Source organism: Musa acuminata, chromosome BXJ3-6, assembly GCF_036884655.1.
Source record: "Musa acuminata AAA Group cultivar baxijiao chromosome BXJ3-6, Cavendish_Baxijiao_AAA, whole genome shotgun sequence".
Classification (NCBI taxonomy): domain Eukaryota; kingdom Viridiplantae; phylum Streptophyta; class Magnoliopsida; order Zingiberales; family Musaceae; genus Musa; species Musa acuminata.
In genome coordinates this window covers 3,602,736-3,621,938 of record NC_088354.1, presented here as the reverse complement: position 1 = coordinate 3,621,938, position 19,203 = coordinate 3,602,736, and the positions used below count along the sequence as shown (strand labels likewise).

Here is a 19,203-nt window from a genome sequence, read left to right as displayed (position 1 = left end):
GAAGAATTATTTATACACTATTAAAGGGCTTATAATGTCTGATCGACAGCAACATCCACCTCCAGACTGAAAACAATTTTATAGATTCAATGCATGTCACTGCAACCCAGTAATTTAATTCATCAGCATATAAAATTTGCAGTGGACAACATGAACAAGTCCTCAACCCCACCTCAATAATTCAAGCTATCCACAACATTCACCTGCTCCCTGACTCCACTTCCTTCACCTCTTATCTATGGTATAATGCTTTCATAATGCTACAGCTATCATTCTCATTCTTATTCATCCAACATTTCTTGAGGGAGACCGAAGACAGCTTCAGGTTCATTTCATCAGATTCAAAAAAATGAGGTAGTTCACAATCAGCGGCAACTCCTTTGTATAAGCTCTTTCTGGTTACTGCTCCTTTTATTTTAGATGAAACATAAGCTCTTGTAGTTACCTCTTCAGTTCATCCGAGAATGAACCTTTACACATAAATCCTTCTCTCTGTTCTGTGTTCGAGAACCTGAAACACTAAGTGACACCCTCTCCACGAAAACTCACATGATATGTGCTAATTGTAGGTGACATGTCTACCTTATGAATCTTCCCTTGCCTTTGAAATACAAGTCATCACAGCTTCTCCAACCGAGAGGAATATCTTGTCATGGCCTATGAGCTCTGTGAACTTGGCTAAATGGAGCTTCTGAATCACCACTGGGCCGGGATTTGCAAGAACAAGCTGAAGAATAGATGTAAATACTTGTAAGCTTCACTGATCTTCCATTTTCTTTTGAAACAACAGTGTTATCATTTCGGCTGTTGTATAAGGTACTAACCTGGATTTCATGTTTTTGGAGGCTCCTATACAGTTCTTCAAAGGCATGGATGCCACTTGTGTCGATGTCTGTCACAGCTGCACATACAATCAGGCAGCGAAAAGATCAATGTCGTAAATATCAGATCAAGATTGTACAATAAGAATGAGAAATAAATGTAAGGGGCTCCTCACGCGACATTTCGACTATCAAGAAATTTATTTGGGGTAGATTTTTTGCTCTCAGTTGCTCTTCTTCATCTCTTAACCATCTCAGGATCCTGCAATAGGTGAACAACCATTGCAATGATAGATTCTAGTAATCCAGTTTTAAAGTAAAAAGTAAACACACAAATTTTAAGAATCAAAGAAAATTGGCCTGGTGATGTTCCTGAGTTCAGTCAATGTGTTCCTCAGATTTATGTCCTGAACTCATTAGAATGACTTCTAGTGAGTTTAGTAAAAGTCCTGACATTTATTCACTTTGCTGTTGGGTCCTAATGTACAGTTAAACTATGTCCAACTGAGATCTGTGGGTTCTTCATGCTATTCTAGCTTAAAGATGTGCTACCAATCTGAATTAGCAACTATAATTAGTAACATCTGAGTTATAAAGATTTACCTCTCCTTGACATAGTTAGAGTTTGTGAAGTAGATAGCAGAGTCAACTCTCACTATCAAAACTCCCGGAACCTTGGTTGCCTCTGGGTATTGTACGATGTTTCGGTATACCATTGTCGAAGGAAGATTCCCGAGTAAAGCTGTTCTTGGCCTTGTTACTTGCAGAAGGACCTTCGCAAGCGATATAGAAACCTATTTGTGCAGGAGAGAAAAAGAAATCCATGGCAATTGATATCAGCAAACACAAAAAGGAACCTTTCAGCAGTTCGAAAAGGGGGAAACAAGCAATTGAGGTTCTTACAGCAATCAAGAGGCCAATTTCAACATCTACAAAAACTACACCAAAAAAGGCTCCCATACATGCAATAAAGTCGAGCTTGTCAACCTTCCAGATAAGAAATGCTGCTTCATAATCGATAAGACTGATCACAGCTGAAATAATGATTGAGGAGAGTATCGCGTTCGGGGTGTACTTGAAGAGGGGTGTGATCACTAGCAAGGTAAGCATCACTACCATGGACATGACAATATTGGACACAGATGTTTGACAGCCAGCCATGAAATTGACAGCCGAACGTGAAAAGGAACCTGCAACCAAATACATGTTTTCGAGTATTTAATGTTCATGGTGATTCTCTAATTCAGAAATAACTCCTTCAAGCATTGATCTTATATGTTTACCTGTTGCTACATAGCAAGATGTCATTGAACCAACTATGTTCATGGTTCCTATAGCAACCATTTCCTTGTTTCCATCCAATTGATATTCCTTCATGGAAGCAAATGTTCTTCCAATTGCTATTGCTTCCTACAGATTTACCCTATTTGTTACAAGTAGTTCAAAAATAGACTTCTTCGAGAAAGATGGACTTGAGTTTAGAGGTTAAGTACTGTCAGAGCTATCAATCCAGCAACCACTCCAATTCTGAATCCTTTTGCGGCATAAGAACCACTGAAGTGAATCTGACTAACAGATGATGGGTTGAGTCCCCTATCTATCTTTCTCACCTTTCATAGATCAATAACAGAACCAGTTTTGGTCATCATATTTAATGAAAGTTTAGTTTTAATTCAAACAGATAACTGATAGCTGAGAACTTACAATCTGGACACCATGCTTATCAGCCCGGGTGACGTACACGAAAAATGTGGATAGGATAACTGATATAAGTGGCGCAATTGCAGGAACCCAGAAAAATTTCCTATTTTTCTTTCCCTGTAGAATTTGAACAGTATCACTGGAAGAGGTAAATTAAATATACAAGTCTTGTTCTTGAAAGCTTCTTCAAATGAGAATTAAGCACATACAATGTACTTTGCAGAAAGAAGAAATGCCAAAAACATTGTCCCTATCAATATCGTCTCCCAGTTCCACTGCAAAATTAACAAAATCGAGTAAGATTCAGCAAAGAAGCCCCATCCTAAGACATAATAAACTGAGTTAGTAGCTTTACCCCATGATGGACTGAACCCCAAACAGATTTCATAACTGAAATGATATCTGTGTTCTTGGTAAACTTCTTGATTCCAAGAAATCCTTTTAGCTGCTGGAGAGCAATTGTAATGGCAGCCCCGCCCATAAACCCAACAATTGCAGCATGAGAGAGGAATTCGATGAGAAAGCCTAATCTGTGATATCAGATAATATAAAGTTACATTTCCATATCTAAAACACCAATTACAATAACTATAAGGAGCATTTACCTCAGAAATCCGAGTGCTGCTTGAGTGACACCGGCGAAGAAAGTTGCTGTAAATGCAAGCCGCCGGTAATCCTCCTTATTTTTCTCAGGATCTACTTCATTCTGAAGAAGGGTTCCAAGCAAGAGAGACACAACTGCAACTGGTCCAATAGCAATGTCCCTTGAGCTGCCCATCACTGCATAAATTAGTGGTGGAACAAAACTGGAATCTGCAAAAGAGAAAAAGCAACAATTGCTCATAACAAAGAACATAAAACTTTAATTCTGATTATCCAAAGCAGTATAACTGAACTCACATAGCCCATATTTTGCATCCATGTTGGCAAGCTTAGCATATCCTATGTCCTGGTTTAGAAAATATCAGGTTTCAGTAATTTAGTCTAACATAGGAACGAATTCATTTAATTGTGCTATTAGGGATGAATACCTGAGGGATACAAAGACTAGCAATTGTCAATCCAGCAATAACATCTCCTTTGAACTTACTAAGATTGTAGCTTCTTCCCCACTCAAGGACTGGAAACAAGAACCGAAGGCCCAGCACCAGCTGTCTTGATCTAGGCTGGTCCTTGTAAGGCCGTAGAGGATCATCTGAGAAGAATGTTTCCTTTAACGTTTCAGAGAATTCTCCGATGAAGTTCCTCCGAGGTGGCAGTCCCACCTTGTGCACAGATTTGTGATTTTCGGTCTGCCTGTGGGAGGAAGAATGATTGGCCATCTCAATATCCTTGCTCTCAACTTCATCAGAGACAGAGTGCGCCATCATTGGCTTGTTTAACTAAAGAAGCAGGATTGCTGGATTTGGGGGGCAGCAACTTTTAGCCTGCAAAAACAAGGACTTCTTAGAAATCAATGTAGTAGTTGTTGAAATTTCAGCAGTTAGCACAGAAAGAATCAAGACAGACACTACAGGTTGAATCACTTTTATAAGTTGCTGTCCAAGCAAACAAGCCAAAATGTATCAATCCAACATGTTCAACTAGCAAAAGACATGAAGACAAATATGTGCCAATGACCAGACCTAGAAGAAAGATACAAAAATGTAACTTAAAACATTTATTCCTAACTTTTTCTTTCCCTCTGGAAGATAGTATACATCAGCATGAACATAATAAATATAAACAGATCAGAGACTGGGATCAAAGAAGCTAACACAGCATCTACAATTGGCAAAAGACCAAGGACTTAATTCTCATGAGAACTAGTTGATGTCCAATTGTCCATATATAGGACTGAGCAAGATATCCTGGTATAAAGTATAAACCACATTCAAGATAATGAAATAACATTAGTAAGAGATTATTTTCTCCTGAACAGTTAATTCCTCCTTGAAAGCATCCAATACTAGTCCTGGTCAAACTACTCATCCAAGTCAGTTAATCTACATCATACATACATATAGATCAAGATATTGGGTGGCATTATACTTCTTTAGGGTTATCATGATTGAAACATGATTCATGTTATAACAATATATAAGAGATCTGCAGAGGGGTCTTCAAAAATTTCTTTGCCAGGCACTTCTGAAGGTTCATATGATATCTTCAGAAAGAAGTCCACCAAATAAATCTAATAATGTGGGCAAATCTTGGGAGAACAAACTAGAATTGTGTCACTTTCAGAAGTCAGATGTAGTACAAAAGGAAGAGGAAGGCTGAGGAGGTGTTTGAATTATGCATCTCAATGCTTCAAAACATTTTCAGTCAATGGAGCACGTCATTGGTTAGAAAAAAAAAATTACAGCATAGTTGCATTAAAAGCTTCAATAGATATACTCTGTAACCCATTTAACAGGGATCAAGGAATGATGCACAAGGAACAGAAGAAACCACCACCATGGAATAAGTCCAGAATGAACTTCAACTAGAGCAGAACACAAATCATGCACCAGAAGAAGTACAAGCCTGTTTTAGGTCAGAACAGCATACAAATGCTACTTCAGAGACCAAGTATCAGAAACCACTAAAAGAATCCACAAGCCAAAGCTCCCTTGATTCCCTTTCATCTTGGAAGTGGACCTTTTAGCATTCACATATGCTATGAAAAAAGTAAATAAATGGGAACACAAGAAAGAAACCAAAAAGAAGATTGAATGACAAAAAGAAAACACCTTTCCAAACAGGAGCCACTGCTGAAGGCCCCCTAAACAACTTCTCTCCACCACCCAATGTTGCTTTTTTCTCCTCTTTTCTTCCTTGGTTTCATCCTCAGATCCTCCAGTATCTCCAAGATTCCCATAAAGAGTGAGGAGAGGATTCACCCCTACAATAATCATCATATCTGAGATGTATGTAAAGGGTTCGAAGACCCTAACTGAGTCAACCCAGTTGTTTCTTTTTTCCTCTCTTATTGGTTGCTAGCAGCCTACCATCTTATACCTCCTCAACTAGTGGCAATGAGTGATCAGGAACATCACACAGAACTTAGAAAGAGGAAGAAGAGTCCAAACCTGTCCACATTCATTGCATTTTGACAGCAGGCCTCAATGATGGATCTGAACAGGATCCAACAGCAATCTTCTTGCTTGTTTATTGTTTGGTGTTTACTGATTTGCGCAGCTTGAGAAGATGCCTTCCATACATAGAAGGGTGCAGCTTCATCAGTGCAATTAAATACTTTTGTTTCTTTGATGTTGACTTTCACTGATCATAATTCCTGTGCAGAGAGGGCCCCCTGGGACACATTTTATTATGAAATGGTCCTCTTTTGGATTTGAAGGATATCAATTCAAGGATGCCAATTTGCTCATATGATCATGTGAGCAACCTATTGTCAATCTATGTCCATAAAGTCAGATTGATAGGCAAAAAGAACAAAAACTTTTGACTATAACACTTATGGCTGAAACTTCAAAGAAACTGCCCACTAGACTTCATCACTAAGAAGGTTTTGGCACAGCTTGTAGACTTTTCAACTAATGAAACAATAACATCAATAGACTGAACAAATGGCTCTATGTGAAACAAGAGACTTTGAAGAACTTGGGCAATAAATGGGGCTGTCTGTCATACTAGTAGTTGCTTTCAGGGATGACCTTGCAAAGTCAGCAATGCCTTTCAACCAAACCCTCAGGGCTTCAATGTTAGACCAATGAAAGTGGATGCAACACTTCACCTGCTCAGACATCCAATTCAGATTGCTCATAATTAGCAGTGATTGAACCATGGAATCTCTCTAAATAAATATCATATTTATTGGACTAATATATATCAACTGGTATTTACCAGTTCAATCAAGCAGTGATATTAGAATATATAGTTCAATATCCAGAGATATTATTTTTATTATTTTAGTTAATGATGTATCAACATACACTTTGATATAACAGTTACATGCCAACTTCATCGAAAACTACAATTAGCATCAAATCGAAATTTAAACCCTTGATTATTGTAACAATCATAATTTAACTTTTATGAGGATCCCATTAAAAGATGATCAATAACTCATTATCCTTCATTATTTTGTATAATTATTATTCTACTTTAATAATATCTATTATAAGGATTAAAAAGTATATTTCTCAACAATGGCATGCTTGGAAATTAGTACAAATACATCATATATGCAAAAAGGATCATGTAAATTGTAAATGTCATAGGTCTTAAGAATATTCAAACTTTGGCTATTTTATCTTTATAGTAAATCTTTGGCTTTGTTGTAGACATTATCTTGGTGTGACATGATCAGGTTTACTGGACTTATCTTCCACCACAGTATTAAGACATCTGCAGATGGTGTTCCTAAATATTTTTTTCTGATTAATTTTGTCCTCTCAATATCTTCATGTAAGGCTAAACTATATTAAACTTAAATGTCTTCAAACAGTTGTGCTCATTTAAAGGGCATCAAGCAGGTCCAAATACAAAAGGCTATACTTCATTAAAGAGTCATAACTTTGGACTCCTCATGTCATGTAAGTGTTACATGTGAATTTTTTTCCCCTTCAAATTTGGAATGATTTACAAAAAGAAAAAGAAAAATAGGAATAATCATACAAGGGCAATAAGAAAGAAATAACAAAGAAAAACGTATAGAATTATCGCTTAATCAAACTCATCAAAACACATGGAGAAAATGATGGATTGATGTACAGCCAACTAGTCAAGGAATAGTTATGTCATTATTGAGAGAATAAAAGAAAATAAAAAGAGAAATGCAATAGAAATTAGCTATGCAGAACTGCATCTTATGATTGTAAAGAAATTATGAGAAGCTTTACTAAAAAGTTCTATGCCTCAGCAGTTTTCCTAATGTGATGCACTACAAAAAAAAAAAAAAGAAATGGAAAAGAAAAAAAAAGCTAGTTATCGCTGGGGTATCGGATCATCTCTCAAGTTAGATTTTGAATTGTATAAATCATTCCTGCATGATTCATAAATTTGCATGCACCCATCCTGGTATCCTAATGTTTGTATTGTTCAGAGGCCTACAATATCTTCAGCAATTTCCTGCACTGAGCATGAAAATTTCTATCAGCAGGAATCTGACCAAGAGAAAAATAAATGGAAAGCTTTTTTATATGATTACTTCACTCAAACTGCTTTCTTAGTCACGGGTAATAGCAATGAAGGAAGCTTTCAGAATGGCCTCCTCAAAGTGGTACACAGCTACAATTCATTCCTATCTGGCACACTGAAGTAGACTAGCCCCAAACCCATTCCTCCTTTCAACTAAGGCTACAACTCATTCAATGAAAGGTGAAAGGTCAATCTAACACAGGGAACTTTATTTACATGTGCAATATTGTGTGAACAGTGTGGAGCTAAGAGATCAGATGTGATCGAGGAAAGAATCCTCCTAATTTTTCTCTACCATGTTTCTTTGCTAAAAACAGACATCATAATTCACACCAATCATAGAGTGATATGTGGATCATATGGTTATAGTCATTCAACACAGATTCTGTCATTATATCATAGTCCAATCAGGTTATTTGTTATGTTATGTCTAAATCAAGACAAGAAATTATTCTATCAATGGATCGATACAGAGAATCTTCCACAACAGCCTAGCAAGCTTTGATTCTATAAAAGAAGACTCATTCTAAGGTAGAAGTATCATTTGTTTCTCCGAATTTTTCTTGTATTTTTCATGTAGTATTTTCTTTACCTCAAAGTAAACTCTGATTTGAGCATCAGATGAGGATTCTCTTGGGCACATTCATGACAACCCCTATTGTGCAAGATCAACTTCCTCAATTCATCATGATTACATCGATCATTTATCACCTCACATATTTCCTGAGGGCCGGACATTCTTCAAAGACATTGTTTGGCTCAACATAGCAAGTGACAGAGGCCACAACCATCTACCAACAAGAATGGCCCAAGTGAGGAATTTGAAGGATGAACACAAGTGAGGTATAATTGGACTTGCAGTGGATGCAAAGATGAAAGAAGGCAACACCTTTCATTGAAGAAAAGTGTTTCTTGACCTTGAGCTCACAGCCCTTACAGACAAAACCCAGTCATTTCTCCTAAGTGCATGCAACTGTTGACAACCATTGACAGGCATGAAACGTTTAAACACAGATGGGTAGCAAAAGATCAGTATTTCTTGATGACAATGCATGATTGACAGAAGAAAGAAACAAAATGAAGGGGGAGATAGTACCAATCACCACTGCCATTTAAGCACTAGAGGACATGGGTGTGAAGATGAAGGGGCTCTTTCTCAACTTTAAAAAGCAACAAAGAAGTAAAAGAAAAGATCTCTAATGTATTAATTCCCATATATTAATAGTTTTTAAGACTGAATAAGCATAACTTGAGAACAAATAATAGTGATAAGTTTGACTAAATCTAGTAATATATGCAATAACATATGGACTATATATTTATCTCACTAATAACATGATCCCATCTATAATGACACAGACGCAATAAGGTTAGAGGAATTAGTGGATATTATAAAGAAAACTAAATGTTGGATTTAGCTACTATATTAGGCTCAAGTGTAATGAAGAAAACTAATAATAATAATTTAGGGTCACTAAAAGATTTGATCCATCTTAATCCATTTCAAACATTCATACAATTTGGACTTAATATTCCCCAAGCTTTTGCTTGCAAAGAGGCTGCTTTTAACTTCTTCCAAACATTCACCAAATCTAATAAACAAGGGGAAAATAATTGAAGAAGGACAAGCCAAAATAATAAGTCCTGTTAAACCAGCAACTAATTTGCAAACAACAGCAGTTCTACAACCAACACCTACACATAGTAAGTGCATCAAACATGACTCTCTTTATCTTTCCTCTCTTTCATGGGTTACACTTGTTGAGATCTGCCTTGGCTTGTCTTGGTGATGAGCTATCAGGGTGGACTCTTCCTTCAGTTCCCTTCTTCTGTCCCTTGGGCTTCTGCTGCCCTTCCTTTCTCTTGATCTTCTGCTTGTAGTGCTCTTGTTGGACATGGAGCTGGGCATAGCTGGCTCCAATGGACAACATGATATCGGAGAGCAAGAGGTTTATGAGGCTCCTGTGGAAGACTCTGAATTATAGCTTTGTGCAGTGTGATTGGGTCACAAGATGTGGTATTTATAGCAGTCCTCTGTCAATTTTTTTAAGGTTTTCCTTTGGTGGGTCATGCAAAGTGGGTGAAGCAACTGCAATTGCAAGTGCCCTTTTGACCTTCCATCTATTATGTTACAATGACCCACAAAAAAAAAGGAAAAAGTATTATCTACCTTTGTAGCAGATAATGATGATAGTATGGTTGCACCAGAAATGTAGTGACACCCACATCATCTTTTGGTTCTTTACTTCCTTTGGTGTGATCTAGACTCAGATTTTATCTTGTGGGGCAATCTATACCTTTGTGTATATGAAGATAAGATTCATGTCTCTGCAGGAGGTGGAAGTTTTGGTAGACATTTAAGTCTTTACCTGCAAGTTTCTGTGGCTAAAACTATCTAATGTTATGTACTGTTTGGATAAGGTCTTGCAAGCCTAGGATTGGATTAAGTGCTCTCACTTATCTAGAAATGGGAAACAGAGTGGATAGAGATCAGGATCAACAGCTTTACATCTTCACTGGTAAGGAGGACCTTCATGGACAAGTTCAAGAGTATTAGTATGTTCTCATAGTGTCAGAAATCAAATTCATTCATGACTGTTTCAGAAGATTATATTTAAGGTTCTCAGATTAGCCATCATAGTGAGATTCCCCACCATCATATAATAATGCGGATATGGTTTGTGGGGTATATGCCATGTTCCTTGTCTCCTCCATGCTAGTGACAAGAGATGAGGCTCAACTTCATGTTACCTGTGTTGAAATTTCTTTGAACAGAGGAAGTCCAATTATTAGCACAGTGAAATGGCATACTGCAAGTTCTTACATAAGTAGTGACAAGCCAATTTGTTGCTTTTGCTGCTCTGCATTTGTGGAACCTAATGACTCAACAGATCACAACCTATCAAGTATCACCATCACCTCTGTAGTCTATTCCACTGTAATCTACAGTTTCCTTTCCTTCTTCCTAAGTGAAACCAATAATGATATCTATGAAGGATGAAATGATTCTCCAAAAATCACTAAGTTGATCATATTTCCAAGTCTTTTACACTGATATCCTTTTTTTTTTTCCTGTGCTGATGCACCAGCAATGGTACAATTTTCTCAAAAAATTTGATCTGGTTTTGGTTACAGAAATCAGATGTTTGTGAATTATATTGCTGTATCATACTCAGAAATAAAAATAGATCAGCATAATAGAAAATTCAGAACACCGAAAAACCTACAAGTCCTACAAATTGTATAAAACTTGCACATAAATTATATAGATCAAACAAAAGAGCCAAAATGGATCAAAAATACAACCCACAACTGCAGTAATAATTAATCCTGCCCAAGCCACCAGTAACTTCAGCAAGTGTTTTCTGATCAGTGAAATCCACTTTATTCTAAGGGATACATTCATCCTTACTGCTGAATGAACTCTAATAAAAGCCTTAATCACCTGGACCAAAATCCACATTCTGGGACTGCAACATCCTAAGATTTAGTATTTGAGCATGTTTAGCTCAACTTTGAACATATAGCAACTGACATGGAAATGTTAATGCTGTGAGGTTATTTGGATATGTGATCAATGACCTTATGACCTTTAATTTACTGTGCCAAATGATCGATACGCTCTGATACCATTTATCCATATTCGATCCGATAAATAATTCATTAACTTGATAGGTTTGAATTACTCACCGAAAATACTAATATTAAATCTCAAACTGAGGTGTCACATGATTTTATATATTTATAAGAATATTATTCTTATAGATACATGACACAGAGATACATTCTATGGATACATGACCAATGACTATATATTTCACTTTTGATATAAAATCAATATGCTGTTCAAAATGTGATTTTACATACCTAATTTAAGGTGTATGGAAAACAGTCAACAAGTGTTTGCCCCTCATGAAATATTGGATCAAAGTCTTCTCAAGAACTTCTGAAACATCAAAGGAAATTGCCCCTATTTATGACCACTTGGTACGCTGTTTCCAGACTACCTAAGCAAAATACTACTCTTCAACCATGTGGAAACAGCCCCACTTGCAGTTTACTGCATGTTGACGTTCAAAAATGGAGTGCATAAGTTTGATCACCTTCCTATATTGGGTTCATATTACAGCCATGCATGCAGCTGCTACCTTCTGCATGTTCCCTAATCTTTGTTTATTAGCCAACTACGTGCAATTAATTATTATGAATCTCTTGCACACATTTAATCCTTTTCTTAACCTCAAATCTACTCAGGTCATTAGTCAAGTCCAACTTGTTGGAGTCTCTTTGCACCCTTCGAGATTGCATCAATGCCAAGCCATATATGGATCATTTCAAATGGTTCTACGCTATAGGAAGTCTAAATTTCAAGGTAGTCGGCTGTATTTAGCTGACTTTTAATGGAGGACTCTCTCAGAAGAAGATGAAGGAGAGAGCAAACACTTGCTCTTCGTGATCTATATAAACTACAGAAGCAAAGACACCACCACCACCACCACCAAGGGATCGTGAGCTTTGTGTGGCAATGGAGTATTCTCTGCCTTCCGATGAGATCTTAGCCATTGTAGTGCCCATTCTGGTTTACTGGGTTTACTCCGGCGTGTACTTGATGCTCGGCTCCCTCGACAACTATCGGTTGCATTCGAGAAAAGATGAGGACGTCAAGAACTTGGTCTCCAAGCGCCAGGTGGTGAAGGGAGTTCTTCTCCAGCAGCTGGTTCAAGCTGCCGTTGCCTTCCTCGTGTTTAAGGTCGAACACCAATGTGCCTCCATGATCTTTCTCTCTTTCTATCAACGTCACTCAATGAGTTCATCTTGTGCATGTATAGATCACCGGTGATGATCACAGCGCAGCAGCCACAAGCGATTCGGCCTCGTTTCTCTCGCTGGCGAGGCAGTTCGTCGTCGCCATGTTCGTTCTCGATACATGGCAATACTTCTGGCACCGATACATGCACCTGAACAAGTTCTTGTACCGCCACGTCCATTCATGGCACCACCGCCTCGTCGTCCCATACTCCTTCGGCAGCCAATACAACCACCCGGTAGAAGGGCTTCTCTTGGACACCTTCGGCGGCGGCCTCGCCTTCATTCTCTCGGGCATGTCTCCCAGAACCTCCATCTTCTTCTTCTCCTTCGCCACCATCAAAGGGATAGATGACCACTGCGGGCTGTGGCTTCCCGGGAACATCTTCCACCTGTTCTTCTGGAACAACACCGCGTATCATGATGTCCATCATCAGCTCTACGGCAACAAGTACAACTTCTCGCAGCCATTCTTCATCACATGGGACATGATCTTGGGAACACACATGCCTTACAAGCTGGAGAGGAGGGCCGGTGGTGGTCTTGAAGCTCGACCGCTGAACCGCCGGTCTTGATCGATCGCCATGAGAATGTGTGGAACCGCTAAGCTTAGTCTCTTCAGCTTTATGAGCATCCAAATTAAGCAGCTTCTGTAATAACTTTGCTGAATCATAAGGTCGGATGAATTTTCTGACATAATTTCCTAAGTTAGTAACCATTATCATTTAGTATTTTTAATGTATCAGTATCTCGTTATTAGGATTGCAGTCTTCGGAAGTAATTGCGGAGGGTTGAGACTGACGAAGACAGCTCTTCTCTTGGAGCAGTTTTTCTGCACACCTCATTAATGCAAATTGATGTTCTTACGGTTGACTTTGCCAAGTTGACCAAACGCAGGATGTGTTAATTGGATCATTATTTGGCAAACATACTAATGAAGGGGAAGAGACAAGGAAGTTGACTTGGTCTAAAGTCAAGGAAGTTGAAGGGGAAGAAACATACTAATGAAGGGGAAGAGACAAGGAAGTTGACTTTGACAAGCTGACCAAACGCAGGATGTGTTAATTGGATCATTATTTGGCATACATACTAACGAAGGGGAAGAGACAAGAAAGTTGACTTGGTCTAAAGTAGACCCAAAAGTCAAGGAATCTTTCACTGCCTTCTTATGAGGCAGATTTTGATGCCGTATTTGGTTGACTGGACGAGTGACCACATGAATGATTGACAAATAATATCCATGACATGGCAATGGTTGGTTGGATGTCTCACATTTATCCACAATTAAGTCAATAATAACTTGGCAAAGCAATCAAACTAAGTCAACATTCTTGAGCTTATTTAGCAGAGTCACTTTATAGCATATTATTTAAATGAAACAAAATTTATTATATTACTAATTGCATGATGGAATATTTGTTGACTACATTTTATTTTGTTGATAGAAATTATAGTTCATTAATTAACAAGTTAACTAATTAACAATAGTATTTTTTTCTTCTTTAAAAAAGGATAATAAATAGATAATCACCTCCTCGTCACGTGACAAGTCGTATGTTATATTATATTACCGGCCGGCCGGCCGGACGGCCGCCCCCCGAAACCCGGTTAGGGTTAGTGTTTGATCAATTGAACCTACGAGCTGGAGCCTCCGCCGATCGCGGAGCTCTTCTCTTCGATCATGGCGGACGAGCACGCAGAGAAGCCCCAGGTGCCCGAGGGAGGCGGGCTTGTGGCCGGGGAGGTTCCGTCCGAGAGCGGAAGCGGCACTGAGAAAAGGGGACGAGAAGAGGGCGACGAGGAGGACTGTGGTTTGAAGAGACAGAAGGTGGAGGGGTATTGGGAAGAAGAAAAGACGGATGGAGTTGACGGAAAGAGGGAAGGTGGAGGCGATCTGGAGGTGGGCGGGTGTGGGGACGGGAGGGAATCGGAGGCAGCGAATGCCGGGCCGAAGGGATTTAAGTCGTCGGTGGAGATGTTTGAGTACTTCTTGAAACTTCTCCGTTCCTGGTCGCCCGATCTGGATATCAACAAGGTGAGGCTTTTTGTTCTTATAGCAAATTTTCTTTCTTTTTGTTGGTAGAATAAAAGATGTCTTTTTTTGTTATTAAACCAATGGGGAGATAATTTATATAGTTGAATTTGTCTAAATCTTTTTTTCTTAATTGCGTCGGAGAAGGATTCTTAGATGATCAGATTTTTAATCTTGAGAAAATGTTTCTGAATCTCAGCTTGTGAGCATAGTCAACATGCAATGAAAGATTGTTCTCTGCTGATGACACCTTTGAGTCTGCAACTTCTAGCTTTCTAATGATCTAAGTTGCTAATTGCATTTGCCATATTGTTTTGTTCGGAAAGAAAATTTTCAGCTTATATTACCCTAAGAAAATGTAACTACTAGTGTTAGAATTATAGGGAGTATGTCTAGTGAGTTTTCTATTAGCATAGGATTATATCAATGATCCACATTAAGTTCTTACCTTTTCACATTGATAGCAGATGAAATTACTAGTCATTTACACGATAGAAACCTCCCTAGTGTATATTATTTTATTATGATATCGTCTTAGTTGATGAGAACCTAAGTAAAATTAATTATAAACCTGAGCTATGAAAATAAGCCTTAGAAACTAAAGGTTTTAGATTAAGTAGGACTAAAACTGAATATATAAAAAACAGTTTTAGTGATTCTAGGAATAGATAAGAAAATATAATTAAGTTGGATGGACAAAAAGTCCCTTTAAGTACAAGCTTTAGGTATTTTAGATTATTTATTGAATAAGATGAAGAGATCGATAAAGATATTATTCATATCATAAAAACTGGGTGGTCAAATGGCAAGGGACGTTAGGAGTCTTGTGTGATCATCGGATATCTTTGAAATTAAAAGATAATTTATTTTAAGACAGTTGTGAGACCAACGATGCTTTATGAATCTGAGTGTTGGGTAGTCAAGAAACAACATTTGCAAAATTTTTGTGTTGCGGAGATGAGAATATTCGTATAGATGTGTGGAGCTACTAGGAAAGATAGGAAAAGAAATACTTTTATTATTTATGAATAACTAGATATCTTCGATAGAAGATAATGTGATAGAAAATATTTTAAGATGGTATGAACATATGCTTCGGAGACCTTCGGATGTAGTAGTCAGAAGAGATGAAATGATTAATGTTAGCGGTACAAGAAGAGGTAGAGGAAGACCTAAAAAGATTTTAATAGAAACTATAAATAAAGATTTAAGTACTCTAAACTGAACTAAACATATGCCTTTTTATAGATCTCAATGATGACAAAAGATCCATATAGATCTCAATGGTTGTATATTACCCTTAGAAAAGGAAGTAATATTTTATATGAATTCCTTTATATGTTTTGTTCTGAAAAGGAAGCAGAAGCTGCATCCTTATGTAGCTTCTTGATTGTTCACCATTAAACCAAGGAATAATAAATTTCTGAAGACAAAAGTAGAATTTTTATATAGTCGTATGTAGGAAGACATGTATGTTCATTTGGTTTTCAAGTTTTTGCTTGTTTATTCGTAATCACATTTGGGTCTTCTCAAGGCAGTGCCTTGAGGCTCTATTAAATGTTTGTGAATGTAACAACTGAAAACATGATATTGTTCATCTGATCATGTTGACCTTGGAGAACCCAATTCCTTTTTATAGTTTTACAAGCTAAGAAGTGGAAATGACCTCTATTAGCATGTTGGAATGGATTATGAAATGATTTTGCTCTATGCATGTGCTTTTATGTTCAAGAGAGAATTCTGGTCAGGCTAAAAGGATCATCTGGTCGCTCCATATAAATATTTGAAATTCTTGAGAATATTGGATGTGGTGTGTCATGTCTTGAGTTATCAAATACAGTAACAACTAAGGAAGGGTTGGTATTTTTAACATTTTGTTTACTTTCACATTATAATTTCTGGAACGACCAACTAAGTTAGACTTTCAAACCCTTGATATTTAAGGGATTGTTAAGACTTGGTTGTCATCATCACTTTGACATTATAAGCGCTGGAGGGACCAACCAAGTCAGACTTTTAAACCCTTGATATTTTAAGGGATTGCCCAGACTCAGTTGTCATTATCAGAATCAGACAATCTTGAATTTGTTGCAGCTGAGCCAATTGATTTCTGATGCAAAATTGATTGTTCGGTTGGATTCTAGTTTAATACAAGTCAATCCTAGCTTTAATCCAGCTTGTTGCTGATCCCAGAAAATTTCCAAATAGTTTTATTGATGTTGATTGAGTTTCGTATGATCTTGGCTGATTTATTGGTCATTGTTGAAAATTCCAGTCCCAGTCTGGTCCATTTTGCCAGGATCATGACATCAAATCCTATGACCCATCCTGATCCTAGCCTTGTGAACTTAGCCTATAAGGTTGACTGGAGGGGACAACATGATGCAAAGGTAAAGTTCTGACAGTACATAGGATGGAAGAAAACCTATCTGGCAGCAGATACTAAGATTTTTGTGGCAATTTGGCCGATCTTGGCAGGCACTACAACTCTACAAGCAATTTACAAGATGCAACAAAAACATTACAGAGAATAAATCGAACTAAAATGCGTCATTTTTTGGCCTGGGAACCAATATTGAACAATGCGACAGGAGCAAGACTAATAACTAGTGGAAGCAAAGTTCATAAAAGAGGTACTAAAAACTTGCAGAGAATGAAATGAAATTGATCTTGACTAAGTGACTGTTGGTTGTTGTCCTCCAACCATCAGGGGTCAAAAGTGGTTACTCAAGTAAAGTATAGATTGTTTGATCCGGATCAATTTATTGACTGTGAATCGGAACAAAATTTTTTTTGACTCTGTTTGTAGAAATGATGAAAATTATGAATGCCAGTAAACAAAAGTTCACAACATTGCAAGATAAATCGTAAACTTATTTGGTTACAGTGCTTTTGTGCAATCATGCCAGTATCTATGAAATGGAAACTAGTAGTGACTCTATTGTGAATCGACTATGAAAAAACAGAAATATGTGAGAATGAATATTGGAATCATGCATGTCATGAATAAAATATGTTATTATATTTAGCTATCGTATGCACTGTTTACCTTGCAGTAACATCAGTTTCTCATCTTGGATAAGTTGGATCTTTTATTAGTTTTGAAGAATTTGGTTTCTTGGCCTTACCAGCTGACTTGCCATTAGTGTTTATACCATCCTCCAAACCTTTTTCATATCGTTGTGGATCGTCTCATTGTTAGTGTTTTTCTCTTCCTATATATCTATTGCTTATTGATTGATTTGCTTTTTCGAGTAAATATTATTTGATTAAGACTATATGTTATTCTTAAAATGATTTCGAATCCTTCTTGTATGGATCTGATTTCTAGTTAATATGTTGCATAAGATTGTTATTTTCCGTTTATCATGTTTATTTTTAGTATTGGATCATACTCTTAAATAAAGTGTTAATTTGTAACTATCACCAAAGAAATTCGTAACAAATTTGATGTTCTCAATATAAAACACTGCTTATACTTTTGCAGTATGAGCACATGGTACTGCTGGACTTGTTGAAGAAGGGGCATCCTGACCCTGCTAAGAAGATTGGAGCAGGAATTGAGGCATTCCAGGTGCGGAACCACCCAACATTTAAAAGTCGATGTTTCTTCCTTGTTCGGGCCGATGGAACTAGTGATGATTTTAGCTTCTGTAAATGTGTGGATATGATACTCCCGATGCCTGACCACTTGAAAGCCCAGTCAACATCAGATAATGGTAGGGTTTTTTACCACAAAAGAGGCAGCCATCCAAGGGGAGGTGGCAGAAGCGGTGGTAGAGGCTATGGAAAGAGAGGTGGTTCTGGGAAATGAATCATATTTTTTTTGCTTCTTTTCTTTGAAGTAAAAAATATCATATGATCTAATTTCCGTAAAAGGACCGTTTATGGCGCATGTGTTGAGTTCTATATAGTTTTGCTAAAAGGACCGCACATGCGTTGAGTTCTATATAACAGAACAGAAAACATCTTTCTATTTTGTATGGATTTTATTTATGACATGTCATGCATAATTTTGATATCAATGTCCGAAATTTTGGTTTGTGTTACATTTTCATAATCTCTTTACATGGTCGATACCTTTTCTGTTTGATATTGCTATATGTTGTATCATCAAGAGCAATTATAGCCATTTGGAATCTTCTCAATGTTGGACAAGGTTATAAACAAAAGACATTATCCTTTAGAAATTGTATGGTGATAGACACCCTTAATGTCTCTAAATCTGATCTCTATGTTTGTTGGTGGTGCTAAACTCCTTGTGTCCGTCCACATGGTCATGTGCATGAATGGAACTGGATGTCATTTTAAGTTCACAGGAATCTACATGGCTTTCTGCTACTGATTCCTTCCTTTTGCTTCCAGGATCTAGTGGTGTTTGAGAGCTATAGCAGTATCAGATTAATGTGCAGTCTCCAATGAATGTACATATCAGATGCCGCTGGGGTAGCCGACTTAGTTGGGCGGCAGGCTGTATCTCATGATGATCACCTCCGGTGGTGGCTTCTCTCGTAAGATTGTCGGAGCGATCATTTTGTCCGCCGGTGGTGGTGGTGGTGGCGGTGGTGGTGTGGATGTGTAATGTCTGTTGCTTGCTTACTTTCATTGTTTTTTGTATGGGATATGAAAGAAATGATCCTTGATCTACAACAAACTGGACATTGATTTTTGAGAACCAAATCTTCAACAAAATGAAGGTGCATCTTTCACAAACATCAC

At 37.6% G+C, this 19,203-nt stretch overlaps 3 protein-coding genes across 4 annotated transcripts; 2 read left to right on the top strand and 1 right to left on the bottom strand.

Moving 5' to 3' along the window:
* Window positions 1–96: 96 nt before the first annotated feature.
* On the bottom strand, window positions 97–5,408 carry LOC135639470 (sulfate transporter 1.3-like). The gene is made up of 14 exons (XM_065153236.1): window positions 5,237–5,408; window positions 3,554–3,949; window positions 3,423–3,471; window positions 3,128–3,335; window positions 2,878–3,052; window positions 2,732–2,797; window positions 2,526–2,639; window positions 2,315–2,431; window positions 2,105–2,231; window positions 1,725–2,011; window positions 1,425–1,615; window positions 998–1,083; window positions 825–901; window positions 97–727 (listed from the first exon to the last, which is right to left on the bottom strand). The coding sequence occupies exons 2-14, from the start codon at window positions 3,890–3,892 to the stop codon at window positions 584–586; spliced, it is 1,980 nt and encodes a 659-aa protein (XP_065009308.1). The 5' UTR covers window positions 3,893–3,949; window positions 5,237–5,408; the 3' UTR covers window positions 97–583.
* Window positions 5,409–12,061: 6,653 nt separating this feature from the next.
* On the top strand, window positions 12,062–13,159 carry LOC135640055 (sphinganine C4-monooxygenase 2-like). The gene is made up of 2 exons (XM_065154165.1): window positions 12,062–12,396; window positions 12,476–13,159. Exons 1-2 carry the CDS (start codon window positions 12,172–12,174, stop codon window positions 13,025–13,027), a joined length of 777 nt encoding a protein of 258 aa, XP_065010237.1. The 5' UTR covers window positions 12,062–12,171; the 3' UTR covers window positions 13,028–13,159.
* An 861-nt stretch (window positions 13,160–14,020) lies between these two features.
* On the top strand, window positions 14,021–19,138 carry LOC103986852 (protein EMBRYO DEFECTIVE 514). 2 transcript variants are annotated; one of them, XM_018827232.2, is made up of 3 exons: window positions 14,021–14,487; window positions 17,972–18,058; window positions 18,850–19,138. In XM_018827232.2, the coding sequence occupies exons 1-3, from the start codon at window positions 14,134–14,136 to the stop codon at window positions 18,904–18,906; spliced, it is 498 nt and encodes a 165-aa protein (XP_018682777.2). In that variant the 5' UTR covers window positions 14,021–14,133; the 3' UTR covers window positions 18,907–19,138. The 2 variants fall into 2 exon arrangements, with proteins under 2 accessions (XP_018682777.2, XP_009403245.2); XM_009404970.3 differs by lacking the exon at window positions 18,850–19,138 and having other exon boundaries at window positions 17,972–18,533.
* The last annotated feature ends 65 nt before the right edge of the window (window positions 19,139–19,203 follow it).

Coding starts and splice junctions, on each gene's coding strand:
- LOC135640055 (XM_065154165.1), top strand. CDS start 12,172: ATGGAGTATTCTCTGCCTTCCGATGAGATCTTAGCCATTGTAGTGCCC. Junction 12,397..12,475: donor TTGCCTTCCTCGTGTTTAAG/GTCGAACACCAA, acceptor GTGCATGTATAG/ATCACCGGTGATGATCACAG.
- LOC135639470 (XM_065153236.1), bottom strand. CDS start 3,892: ATGATGGCGCACTCTGTCTCTGATGAAGTTGAGAGCAAGGATATTGAG. Junction 3,336..3,422: donor GGATGCAAAATATGGGCTAT/GTGAGTTCAGTT, acceptor TCTCTTTTGCAG/ATTCCAGTTTTGTTCCACCA. Junction 2,798..2,877: donor GGGGTTCAGTCCATCATGGG/GTAAAGCTACTA, acceptor TTAATTTTGCAG/TGGAACTGGGAGACGATATT.
- LOC103986852 (XM_009404970.3), top strand. CDS start 14,134: ATGGCGGACGAGCACGCAGAGAAGCCCCAGGTGCCCGAGGGAGGCGGG. Junction 14,488..17,971: donor CCGATCTGGATATCAACAAG/GTGAGGCTTTTT, acceptor ATACTTTTGCAG/TATGAGCACATGGTACTGCT.